Below are 12,455 nucleotides of genomic sequence, written 5' to 3'. Positions count from 1 at the left end.
CAGTTGCAATCCACACATAATGCAATCTGTGTGATCAGAAATAGAAAAGAAAAAGTCTGACAGCTGCTGACGTTGCTTTGTCCTACTGTGTTGCGTTTATGGGCCAGTGAAAGGGTTGCTTTTGTTCTCCAATATAATAAATAATAATCATAAAAAAATCTAATGAAACTGTAAATAAATAAATATCAGTTAAAGGTATAACTGTGTTGATTTTAAAAATATATATATATATTAGACAACCCAGTGGAGAGTTACTTATTGGGATGTCAACCTGATATTCATTCTATTGTAGTTTTTACGCAAAGCTTTATATGTAATTCCTTGTATGTGTGTCACTAGTTGGCACGATTCTCACTCCCTGAAGGTGATATTTAGTGTCCTGTTCAGTTATCTGTCGCCTTTTTCGAGGCTCCTACGTCCCACTGCTCCTAACGCACATGAAGGCAACGCGCGCGTGGAACATGCGATGGTCACGTCACCGCTCAGTTTGAATGACGTAGCTCGTAGTAGAATGAATGGAGTGGCCTGAGAGAACACGAGAGCCTTCAATCAGACCCACGCAGAGCACCGAGCTCCACACTGGGATGCTGTGAAGCGGATTTTTCTTCTCACACTACAAAAAAAAAGAGAAAGATTTAAAAAACCAGAAGATTCACTCAGTCGTCTTGAAAGCGCAATGGCACGAGGAGAGGGCGCGGAGCAGTACTCAGCGACTTTACTGACAGTCAAGCCAATAAACACTGAAATCAAACCGGCAAAGGTAAGCGGACGAAATGTTTGACACGTTTTGTGTGTGGGGTTGTTAAAATGAGCCGGATTTCTGCGCCGTCTGTCTCATCCCGGTGCGTAAAAACGCGCCCGAATTCGAAATATAACGTAAATTGTGGTTGTTACTTCCTTTCGGCATCAAACGCTCGTGTCTTGTGCTTGTCCTCGAGATTTGAATTTCACCCTATTAAGTCCATCTGTCCTGGGGCTCGTTTGTGAGGCGGACACAGCGGGTTTAAAGGAGCCACATCTCAGCCAAAGTTGACATTTTAACATTCTGACTAAAAACTAGTCTGTGTGGGCGGATGCAGCAGACAGATGTGCAGCACAAGGGTGACGTGGAGCAAGTATCAGACACGACTTGTGAGCCGTTTGGTTCCTAGTGTCTTTGTTAACCAGCATGCTCTGTGTATGGTAATGACATTGGCAACGGGGTGGTTATACAGAGAATCAAAGAGAATGAATCCAGTCTTTAAGCCTTAAAGAAGTCACAGTGATCTCTGTTTCAGCTTCCAGATGATTCATCAGTGTTCACACGGGAAAGCGTGGCAGCCTGTAATACCTTCTATCTTCTCTGTGATCACTCTCTAACAATATCAGATTTAAATCCAATCTTGGCAAAGCTACTTACGGGCATTAGACACGTTGGAATGAAAGAAAATGCCTCTCTGGAGCTGGAACGGTCAGCTGACAGAAAATGATAACTGATTCCAGTGAAGCAAAAATGCCAAACATTCACTAGATCCAGCTTCTGTAATGTGAGAGTTTGAATCCTTTTTTTTATATGAACCACTCAGGTTTGAACTGATGGATGTTGAACGTCTTGAGTTCTGTTAAATTACAGTTCAGATTTGCTTTGAATTCAGAATTTTTGTCTTCATTTCACCGTTGAGGCTGTCAGTCCAGTCCTGGGGGACTCTGTAGGTACCTTCCACAAAAGTCCTTAAAGGTTATCTGCAAGCTGCCTCACTATATTTAGCTTTAGTTTTATTTTTACTTTGTGATGAGCCTTGTGATGGTGAGCCCAGGGATCCATCAGGAGACACTCTTACTCATCTCTGACTTGTATCTTATGGTGGCAATTTTGATTCTGAGTCTGCACCCCCTCGCTGACATCACCAAACTCTAACAGGTGATTGGTTCCGGCTGATAAGGCTGTTGGCTACCCCGCAAAAAAAGAAAAAAAAAGTCACACTACCCGTCGCGCACTACTGCCGGAGCCAATCACTGTGCTGGTGTGATGTGGTGATGAATGAACTAGAGTAACCTCACCGGTGCACATGACATTCTGGCCAGGTCGTAATACAGTATCAGCTTTTTCCCAGGAGTCGGGGGATGGCTGAGGGTACTTGAGCAGAAAACAGGGATTAACAGAGAGAGAGAGGTGTAGATAACGATTATGTGGCGCACCGCTGCCCACATCACTTTACCTTAATTTACAGCTCCCCGAGGCACACGAGCATTCCAGTGTTTACAGTGACACACACAACCTAACGTCATTATGCACCTCTTCTGCCCCTTCCGTTCTTGTCTTGCAGCCAAAGAAGCAGAGAAATCGTCTGTCTGTGTGCAGCAAGCTGTGCTATGCCTTTGGCGGAGCTCCCTACCAGATCACGGGCAGCGCTCTGGGCTTCTTCCTCCAGATCTACCTCCTCGATGTGGCACAGGTGACCCACAAGAATGCTGCAGAAATGATATCACACTTTTTTAAAGTCTCATTTGCAGACCTAACACACACATTCATTTGCAGATTATACTTCAGTCCGGTAGCACTGATTATCTTGGAGGCCAAAGTGTGTGTTCAATCCTCTGAGCCTCGTATCAGTTTAACGTCCTGCAGCAGTCGGTCAAGCGCTTTAGCCTGGACTCCTACTGCTGGGCTTTGTTACTCAATTAGCAAATCAGACTTTTCTTCTGTACACAGTAGGAACCTAAATAAAGGCCATTCAGCTCAACGGATGAGATCATTACACAGACTCTGAATGCCACTTTGTTCATAAAGAAACTCCCCACTCGAGTGTTTCACTTCTGTTGTACTTAAAATGTCTCCAGAACCTCATTGGTGTCGTGGCTCCTTTGCCATATGAGGTAGTATTTGCAGTCCTCTGTGTTTGGGTCTCAAGTCTCTTTATTTCCATGCCTCCCCCCTCTTCTCTCTCTCTCTCTCCTCTAGCTGGATCCCTTCTATGCCTCCATCATCCTGTTCGTGGGCCGGGCCTGGGATGCTGTCACAGACCCGACCGTGGGTTTCCTGGTGAGCCGGAGTCGATGGACCGGCATCGGCCGCATGATGCCCTGGTAGGTGTCTGGATCGGGGCTCACAAAGCGAATACTGAGCTGCCTTAAAGTTGAGCTGAACGTGAGGCTAATGTACCGACAGCAGCCCATGAGACGTTAGCGGTAACCATGGCAACAAGCTTGAAGGAAGAGAGTGCAAGAATGCAACGTGGAAGCATAAATGCGTATAAAGCACACTGCAAGTCGTGTGCGCATTAGAACTCCACTCGCACACGTTAAAGCTAAACGGTACGGGCTGCAGAAGCTTTAAGGGAAGGCGACTCGGCTCTGTGAGAAGTTAAGTAGGTACGAGAGGAACTCTGCGGCTGCAAGACAAGTTAAAAATCTGTCATCTTCTGCTGGCACACTGCTGCATTGCACATGCATGTGTAGGTTATACGTGAATGTGTTGGTCTGTGTTGTGGACCAGCTGGCATCTTGTCAGGGGCGTCCGTGCCAAAAACGTGCTGGGTTTCACTTTATCTCTCTGCAGCCCTGACAAGCGGAGACTTTATTTTCTTTACTCAAAGCCTACACGCAAAGTAGAGGGGATAAAAAAAAAGTCCTGGCTGTTAAGTCATAAAAATTCAAATGCTCCTCTTTACACAAGCAAATGTCTTCCTCTGAGCTCATGGAGGAAGCAGCTTGTGAGGAAACATGACCTTGACATTCTGCTTCACCAGAATGAACCATCGCTCGAGGACACGGTGCAATTTGCGAAGAAGCGGAACTAAATATCTTTTACAAGCCTTTTTTTTTTTTTTTAAACTCATGTAACGTCACTCAAGTGGTATCTTGAGCGTTGGTGGGTGCCTGAGTCAAAAATAACAGCTGTGCACGAGCTCCACGTTGAAGCGTGAGTAGGGATGCGGGGGGGGAGGGGAAGTTGCCGGCTTCTGCTGCGATTGGCCAAAGCGCAACACACCATCAGCTTCAAACCAATAGGGGTGTGTCCCTCTTTGTGTTTGATATCCTGGAGAGGGTTTTTTTTTTTCTTAATGCACAAGCACTGGGAAGGTTACCTCAGGTCAAACCGGCAAGGTTGGTAATGGAGGTCATTGTTAAAAAAAAATAATAATAAAAAAGGCATCACACGACCGGCCACCGTCTTTTTATGTTCGTTCCTCCTCAGCGTGTGATGTGACAAATCTATTTCCGGATAAGTGAACTCTCATTAACCCAAATTCACGCAGACGTTAGAGCAAATCCGGAGCTCTTTCTCACTCGCCACGTCTGTCGCACGAGGTTTCGTATCGGCGTCTGTGGGTGCAGACGTGTCACATCAAATGGGGAAACGTCCCTCCGTGTTCAGTGATGTGGTTCTCAGAGAGTTAGAAAATAGTTTGCAGCAGTAATTGTCCATCAAAAAAACGTTTTAATGCGATTAAGAGACGCGTTATTTGCAATGTTTCCCTTTGAGCCTGATGAGTTTTACCCACATTTTGAAAACTCCTGAACTGGCACCAGCTTCCCCGACTGAGGTTTTGGCACCGGGGGGTCAGCTGGAGGACGTACAAAGCCGAGGGGAAAAAGGCCGTGGAGTGGAGTGGGGTGAGAGTGAGGTGGGCCAGAGTGGCCTCGCCATTGGGCCGGCCGACCCTCAGTCTCCTCATGCGGCCCTGACTGAGCCCTTTCTCCACACACGAGCTCCGACAAGGCAGGATTAGGGGGGATTATGCACAAAGCAGCTGGGACAGAGTAGACAAGAAGTGACTGCGAGGGAGGAAAATTGAAAAGGAGGGGTTATGCTACAGTAGCAGTGGGTAGAATTCAAACACGCTCCAACACAGCAGGGAAACAGTGGGGCTCTGTTTGACGCACAGAATGAAACTGAAATTGTGAGAAAATAAATCTTTGTGTGGGTAATATCAGCCTCTTTCCTGAACAGTTCTCCACTCTTTTTTCCCACCCAGGATCCTCTTCTCCACTCCGTTTGCCGTTCTAACTTATTTCCTCATCTGGTACGTGCCTCCATTTGAGGAAGGGAAAGTCTTCTGGTACCTGGTCTTTTACTGCCTCTTCCAGTCGATGCAGACGGTTAGTGCCTCATGTTGAAACTCTGCAGCGCCCTGTTCCTCTTGATTTCCACCGCAGGTCTAACTGTGTGTGTGTTTTGCAGTGTTTCCATGTGCCGTACTCAGCCCTCACCATGTTCATCAGCACCGACCAGAAAGAGCGCGACTCTGCCACGGCCTACCGTACGTCAGCCGTCCTACGTGACTTTAAAAACGATTTTATATGCTGTAGTTCATGCGCTCACGCTCCATCGCTCTGCTCGCAGGTATGATGGTGGAGGTGTTGGGCACCGTGCTGGGCACCGCCATCCAGGGGCAGATAGTCGGCGGCGCCTCCAACTGTCCCACCGAGACCGATGTTCTGAACAGCACAAACTCATCCAGAGCCAACATGACCTCATCCGTGGCTTCGCTGGATGAGACAGTGAGTCCCCCTCATTGGGTTTGATGAGATTCATGGCTATCTGATGCAACATTCGCACAACTGTGAGGCTAATTTAATACCTTCTGTCCTCAGAAACAAGCCTACTTGATCGCTTCAGGGGTCATCTGCATCATCTACGTGGTGTGTGCCGCAATCTTGTTTTTGGGCGTGAAGGAGCGGAAAGGTATGAATACAGGAAACGTCCGCCTTTGGTTTTTTTAAGGTGGAATTTTTATAATGTTGAAACAGAGGTGATCTCTTAAGACACACAACTTGGACTCAAGTCAAAATGATGTTGTAATAGTCAAATATTGCACCAACTATAGGAAAAGGTGTATTTAGATGACAAAGTTTGGCTCTGCAAGTGCAAATGACCTCATATATGTATCAGGAATAATACACTAATATCTTTTAAATGTTATCGTGTTTGTTCCTGAATACTGTTTATTAGTTCTGAAAGTAAAGAATACTCCTACCTTGTTGAAAAACCTAAAACTTCTTTAACTCCAGTGATGGTAACTAAGCCTAATGACTTCTTTAGCACTCAAAATGCAACGTTTACAACACACACTTGCTTCACAGCTTCATAGCCAAGAATCACTGGTGCCTTTCAGAACCATGACTTTTCTCTGATTTCAGCATTTCATTCTTCCGTCTCATCAAAACATGCGAGGCCACATTCTGACAGGCGCTACATTTCTCTGCAAGATACAGATTAGAGAAAATAATCTGATTAGGTCTCATCACGATGGTTGGCTTTAGATTCCTTACAGCTCTTTGTTCTCTTCGATGTTCCAGAGCACGGGAGGAAGAAGTCGTCAGAGCCGCTCACCTTCCGTCAGAGCCTCTGGGTGATCATGAGTCACGGGCCGTACGTCAAGCTGGTCATCGGCTTCCTGTTCACCTCGCTGGCCTTCATGGTGCGTTTTCATTGTCTGCCTCATCTAGGATCCTTCATTATTTTTGTATTAATCATATCATAATGTAACATTTAGGCAAATTGCTAAGGCTAGCTTTTTCCCCTGACCCCAGTCTTTATGCTAAGCTAACTAACCTAACAGAAACATAAGACTGACATCAATGTCTCATCTAACTCTTGCATATTGTATTTGTCGTTTTGTCTGTTACAGCTGCTGGAGGGAAACTTTGCCCTCTTCATCACCTACGCTCTCGGCCACAGGAAGCACTTCCAGAATATCCTCCTGGTCATCATGGTGAGTGTTTCTATTTTCAGCTGAGGGACTCTTTACCTTCTTGTAAAAAGCTGGATGAGAGTTAAAGTGCACCAGTGCAGTCTGCAGCAGAAAGCCCTGCAGCATCGGAGCGAACCGTCGCAGCTCCGAGGTCTTCCCTCACGCGAGGAGCTGCACGGCACCGAGGCAGAAAGGGCAGATTTTCAGGGTGAGAGGAGGTGTTGTTTGGGCTCCTGGGAACCTGTCTCCCACATGCTCGCTGTGCGTTCGCAGGAGATCAAGGGAGAAACGGGCACACAGTGGAGCTTTTGTTGCCCGGGCAACCCTTCGCCGCCACCATGGGAACCGCCGCTGCCGGTCGTGCCCTCTTTTCCGTCCTCCTCTCGCTGCTTTCTGCTCCGGCGCACTTTCCTCCGTTTGGGAGTGGAAGCATTTTTGGACACCATGTGTCATATTTGGAGAGGTGGGAGGACAAAAAGTATTTTCCACAGAATTTGCTGGCAGTGGAAGTTTTCTCATGCTCGGTGGTTTTCATGGACTCCTTGTTCTTGTGCGGTCATTTGACACCGGTTGACCAAGGATGGCCTCGAGGTCAAAGGCCGTCTGCCCCCTGCAGGGTGAAGTTAAATAAAAACCCTCAGAGCATATTGTCACTTTGTCCTTTGACCTCCTCCAACGGTCACTTTATTCTTCCCAGTTTTCCCACAATCCTTAATGGAGCCCAGTTAGACTTTTGATTGATGTCAGTAGAGAAAATGTTTGTTTTAAGGATAAAATATTTCACACAATTTCTTTGATTCATGTTAAATGTTCCAAATTCATTTTAACTTAATATCTAGATAACTTTCACTGCAGAGAACTTATAGTAGCACAATAATTTTTCATGTACAAAGGTATTTATTACAAAGAAAATAGGCACAACTGACAGTAAAGAGTGTTGTTGACAATCAATTAGCTTTTTTTTCCTACTAGAACAAGAAAACATGGTTGTATGAGACCATGTACAACACAGGATATGTCCCACTGGATCTACAATTGTCTGGAAAACTCAGACAATTGTACTTTGCCATCTCCGTTGTCTGCTGTAATAATTCAAAAATGAGCTGATGCAGTTTTGCCAATTGTTTGCAAGTGTTTGGATTGATCAGGAAAATTTGCGCTGTTGTAGATATTTGATAGTATGTGTGACGTATGCAAGAGGGAACAGGTCATCTTCAATAGCCGTATGGTAATGTTCATTATCGCCCACCTCATGAAATGGGCTTCTCCTCGTTCTAAAAAAAATTGTAAAAAATTGCACCACCGATATGATCTCATAAGTTTGATTATAGAGAATTTATGATTGTAACTGTATGATTGTCTGCAGGGCATTATACTAAAACACACTGCTTACCTCAAGACTTGAATCTCTCCTACAAGAAAAAACTGCCTTCATCACCTAATCTTTATCTGAATTCTTTTTTTTATTACTCTTGAATCAAATATTTCACATAGCAAATATACCTCCACATCACCAGAAATGCTAAGGACAACATCTGAATGTGTGCGATGATGGCTTCAAGGCTTTCTCCCACACGAGAACACCATGTGAGAGCACAGACAAATATTTGTGTCTGTGAAATTTAGATTAGAAAAACATATTCAGTATAGCTTCTCTCTACCTTCAGGCTGTTTGGAGACAAAAGGGTTGTTCTTAAGGGAAACCATAGATCAGTGGTATAAAGGATGTAGTCAAATGAGAGACATTTCCAGTTGCTCAATCACTTCCTCAACATTTCCAGCCTTGGCCTGGTTGCTTTATTTAAGGGTGTGTCGCCAATATTGATAGAAAGAGTTTTTCAAACATGAATTTGTAATAAAACTTGATGAAGGACACCTCATCTTAGATCTTTTATTCCTCACAAATGTTTTCAGTGGGATGTTTTCCAGCTGAAAAAATCCTCCTTCTCTCTGGTGGGAAACTAAGCGATAGCAGTGTTTGTAACTTACCTCAAAGGCGTCTTTAGTCCCCGGTACAGCTATAACTTGCTTCTTCTGCACACTTATGGGACAGTGGGTGCCCAAATGTAACATCTCTGCAGGAATAAGTAGAAAGAAACAGAGCATTATCGAGTGACTTAGTATTTTTCTTCCAGTGATAAAACTAATATAACTGCGTCAACAATAGTTTGCCTTTTGCTCTCATGCAACAAATCAGTGATTATGTAGTAAAATGACCAAAATATATCCCCTGCAGGACTCTACCGTCCTGTGAGTTTGCTGTTGTTGTGGGAGCATCCACTTGGAGCAACCCCCTGAGGAAAAAAACAACCAATCGCCGATTGAATGTGTGCTTCCGTAGTAATGCTTCATGGAATAATAATTCTTTGTCCCCATTTTTCCAGCTTTCTGGGGCCCTCACCATCCCCTGGTGGCACTGGTTTCTGACACGGTTCGGGAAGAAGAAAGCAGTTTACTTCGGCATCTCGGTTAGTAGTAGATGATTGTTTGTTTTGGATTGCAAAGAGGGATTTCTGTTATTTTAATACTCATCATTTAGCTTTTAAGACTAGTGTTTGACTCCAACTAAGACATCACCTGACATCTTTCTGTGTGTGTCCACAGTGGGCGATACCCTTCATGATCCTCATCGTCTCTATTAAGAGCAACCTGATCATTTCCTACTTGGTCTCCGTGGCAGCGGGTGTGAGTGTGGCAGCAGCTTTCCTCCTGCCTTGGTAAGCATCACTAGACCCGTCCTGGATCCACATGGAGCCGTGGGTTGTTTGAGCTTCCTTCTAAATGTTTTTGCCTCCAGGTCGATGCTTCCTGACGTAGTGGACGACTTCAAAGTTAAAAATCCAGACATCCACGGTCATGAAGCCCTCTTCTACTCCTTCTATGTGTTCTTCATCAAGTTTGCCTCTGGAGTGTCCCTGGGTGTCTCCACCCTCAGTTTAAAGTAAGTTTAAGTTTATAATTATTCCTATCTGCTGTCGTGTTGTGGAAATGTATTTATTTTCCATTCTTAAAACTCTGATCTCTGCGTCCTATATGAGATTAGCTCCTTGTTACGGCTCATTTGTCTGGCGGTCATGTGGTCAACAATCACATAATCCTTCAACTTAGCACTTTGCCAAACTGTACTCGCATCAGCTCAACTTTTTCTCCCCTCTATCTGCATTTTTTCGCAGATTTGCCGGCTACGTGACCGGGGACTGCGTACAGCCCGAGGCGGTCAGTTTAACCCTGAAGGTGCTGGTCTCTCCTGTGCCCGTGGTCCTGATTGCTGTGGGACTGTTGATACTGAAGACTTACCCCATCGATGAGGAAAGGAGGCAATGCAACCGAAAACTACTGCAGGACATGTTGTAAGTGAGGAGTGAAATGCATGCTGTTAACACACCAGTTTATACTTAATCCAGGAGGACCAACCAACAGGGTTCGACAGCTTTGCAGCAGGACTTGTGCAAGACCAAACTCTTAATTCAGCTCTGCTCTGTAAACCTGAGCTAAATCCAAATTAAACCTTCACAAAAACTGTTTTCCCCCCAATCTGCTGCCATGTGTTTTCACCTTTTCGGCACAAGGCGAGTTCTTTTTGTGTGACTCTTGGCTGTTCTCCCGTCCTTTTTTTCAAACAGGGACTCTGAAGCTGACTCCGAGTCCGAAAGCTCGGAGCTTGGGAGCAGCGTGTAGCAGCAGAGGACGAGCCAACCGCCACCGCTGCTTCGCATGTTTGCACAGGCTGCTGAGGGACCACCGGTTATCTGGACTAACACAGGAGGGACCACAGACCACCGCCGAAGCATCTTCAGCACATACACGGCCTCCCTCCAGTGACTCTCACAGGTTCACGTCTCCCTCTGGTGGCAGGCCGCTGTCACCTCGTGTGAGGAGCATTTTCTGTTGTCCTTCGTCTCCAGCCAGTTGAATTCCGTTAACAAAAACTAAACAGCGTACACAACACACAAATCTACGGTGTGTTTTTTTTTTTTTTTGTCAGTGTAAAGCCAAAGTCCCAGCTTCACTTCTTCTCTCTTCACTTTGTCCTTTTTCAGTAGTTTTCTCTCGTTGTTTAGCTGAAACGCGGCATCAGAACTGTGCGGATTTTTACCTAAATGAATATGTACAGCTGAAATGGACAGAAGAATCAGACCACTATGTCGTTTAAACAAAGCTCACGTGCACATTTTTGTTCACATTCAGCAGCTGCAGCTTCGGTACACTAATGGACTCCTGGTTGAGTTTCACTCAGCAAAGAGAAATCTATTTTTCCAAAGATGTAATGTTTACTGACATGTTCCTGGAGCTTTCTGTTTCTGTTTTACATCTCCAGCTGTGAGCAGCTCATTTATGCCTTTTTTTGGGACAGCAGTATTCGTCAGTTTCCTTATTATCTCTCCTCCTGTTGTGCCTGCACTGCATCCTCAGAGCCTGGTTAGAAATCGGTTGGCGTTGAGAGATTTGAGGTTTCATTGAACTTCAGTATTTATTTGCTGGTTTACAAGATCTGACCATCACTCGTGCAGATTGTAGAGATGTTACCAGTGGTTTTTACCACGTCTTAGCTGTTAGGCGTTCTGTTCAGAGGCTGCTCTGAAAGAAATGTACAGTATGAGCCCTTATTTATGAAGGGCATGGCAGCACTATTCCACTGATCGGAGTTGTACGGAGCTTTGCTACAGTTTGTACTTTTTGCTTTTCTACAGAACATTTCGTAAAAGCAAAAAAAACTTGAAGTGTACTTGAATACCCTGAAGGAGAAAAGGCATCTTGCGGTAGAATATGATGTACAGATTGCTGGTTATCTGAATCACTGCCTTACAAACACATCTGATCAGTTGCAACTGAGATTTTCTGGTGAACTCAAACGATTTAGTTTTATTTTTTTATGCTGCTGAGAAACGTTCCACATCCCACCCTTTTTCTGCTTTAACCTTTCAGCCGATCTCCATCAGGTTCAACAGACATTTCTGAATGTGCTTTTACAGCAAAGTCAACTCCAGTATGAAGTCATTTCATCGAGCATGTTCTCGCTCCCCGGGAGGATAAATGCGTTATTTAACTATTTATTTAAATGAACTATCTAAGGGATTATGAGTTTTCTTATGGAAGCATATGTGTATAATAATTTATTAACAACGACTGAATGATTATTGTTGTGACTGTGTGGACAAGTGATTTATGAGTCATGTGGAAGAACTGAGAACATCCAAACGGAAGGTGTTTTGTGGTAGAAGTTGCCGTAATGTCATTAAGACGATGCCTTTGCAGATTTGTGACTCACAAGAACAGCAGCCTAAATGCAGATTTACTTTGTTTTTTAAATTACAAGCTATGTGGGAAGCACTTGTCTTCACTGTAGATGACTTGAAGTCACCTCAAATTATGTTGTTTTTTGTTGTTGTTGTTGTGAAGATTTCAACAAAAAAAATCCTAATATATTCCTGAAAATTGCACTGAATGAACAGAATGAAGCACATCACGTCTCCCCTGGGCCTCCTTTGGTATTTAAATGCTGCTGTTTGTATGAAGTGTAAATACTTTTTTTTTTCTCCTGAGTCTGACCATGATTAGCAATATTTAAATCAATGAAAAGAAGAATCCAATGTGCTGTACATTTGTAATCTTAAGTGTGTGAATAAAGTTTGTCAAAATAGAGAAAGTACATTTGTTCAGTTTCATTGAAATATCACAGAAGTGTTCAGATTTGTATGCGTAGAGCTTTGAAGCACTTGTGGGAAAACTTAATGAGATTTAGTTGCCAGACGGATTTGGAAGAATTATATTGGTGTA

At 44.4% G+C, this 12,455-nt stretch overlaps 1 protein-coding gene across 1 annotated transcript; it reads left to right on the top strand.

Annotated features, from left to right (window-relative positions):
- The first annotated feature begins 498 nt into the window (after positions 1 to 498).
- On the top strand, positions 499 to 12,327 carry LOC103357055 (major facilitator superfamily domain-containing protein 2A-B-like). The gene is made up of 14 exons (XM_008281442.1): positions 499 to 760; positions 2,307 to 2,435; positions 2,942 to 3,066; positions 4,959 to 5,082; positions 5,165 to 5,243; positions 5,327 to 5,484; positions 5,578 to 5,668; positions 6,283 to 6,404; positions 6,615 to 6,698; positions 9,062 to 9,145; positions 9,282 to 9,394; positions 9,475 to 9,618; positions 9,851 to 10,027; positions 10,301 to 12,327. The coding sequence occupies exons 1-14, from the start codon at positions 677 to 679 to the stop codon at positions 10,353 to 10,355; spliced, it is 1,569 nt and encodes a 522-aa protein (XP_008279664.1). The 5' UTR covers positions 499 to 676; the 3' UTR covers positions 10,356 to 12,327.
- Positions 12,328 to 12,455: the final 128 nt, after the last annotated feature.

This window comes from Stegastes partitus, unplaced genomic scaffold (assembly GCF_000690725.1).
Source record: "Stegastes partitus isolate 25-593 unplaced genomic scaffold, Stegastes_partitus-1.0.2 Scaffold233, whole genome shotgun sequence".
In the NCBI taxonomy this organism is placed as follows: Eukaryota; Metazoa; Chordata; class Actinopteri; family Pomacentridae; genus Stegastes; species Stegastes partitus.
The sequence above is the reverse complement of the archived record's forward strand: the minus strand, read 5'-3'. Positions and strand labels throughout refer to the sequence as shown.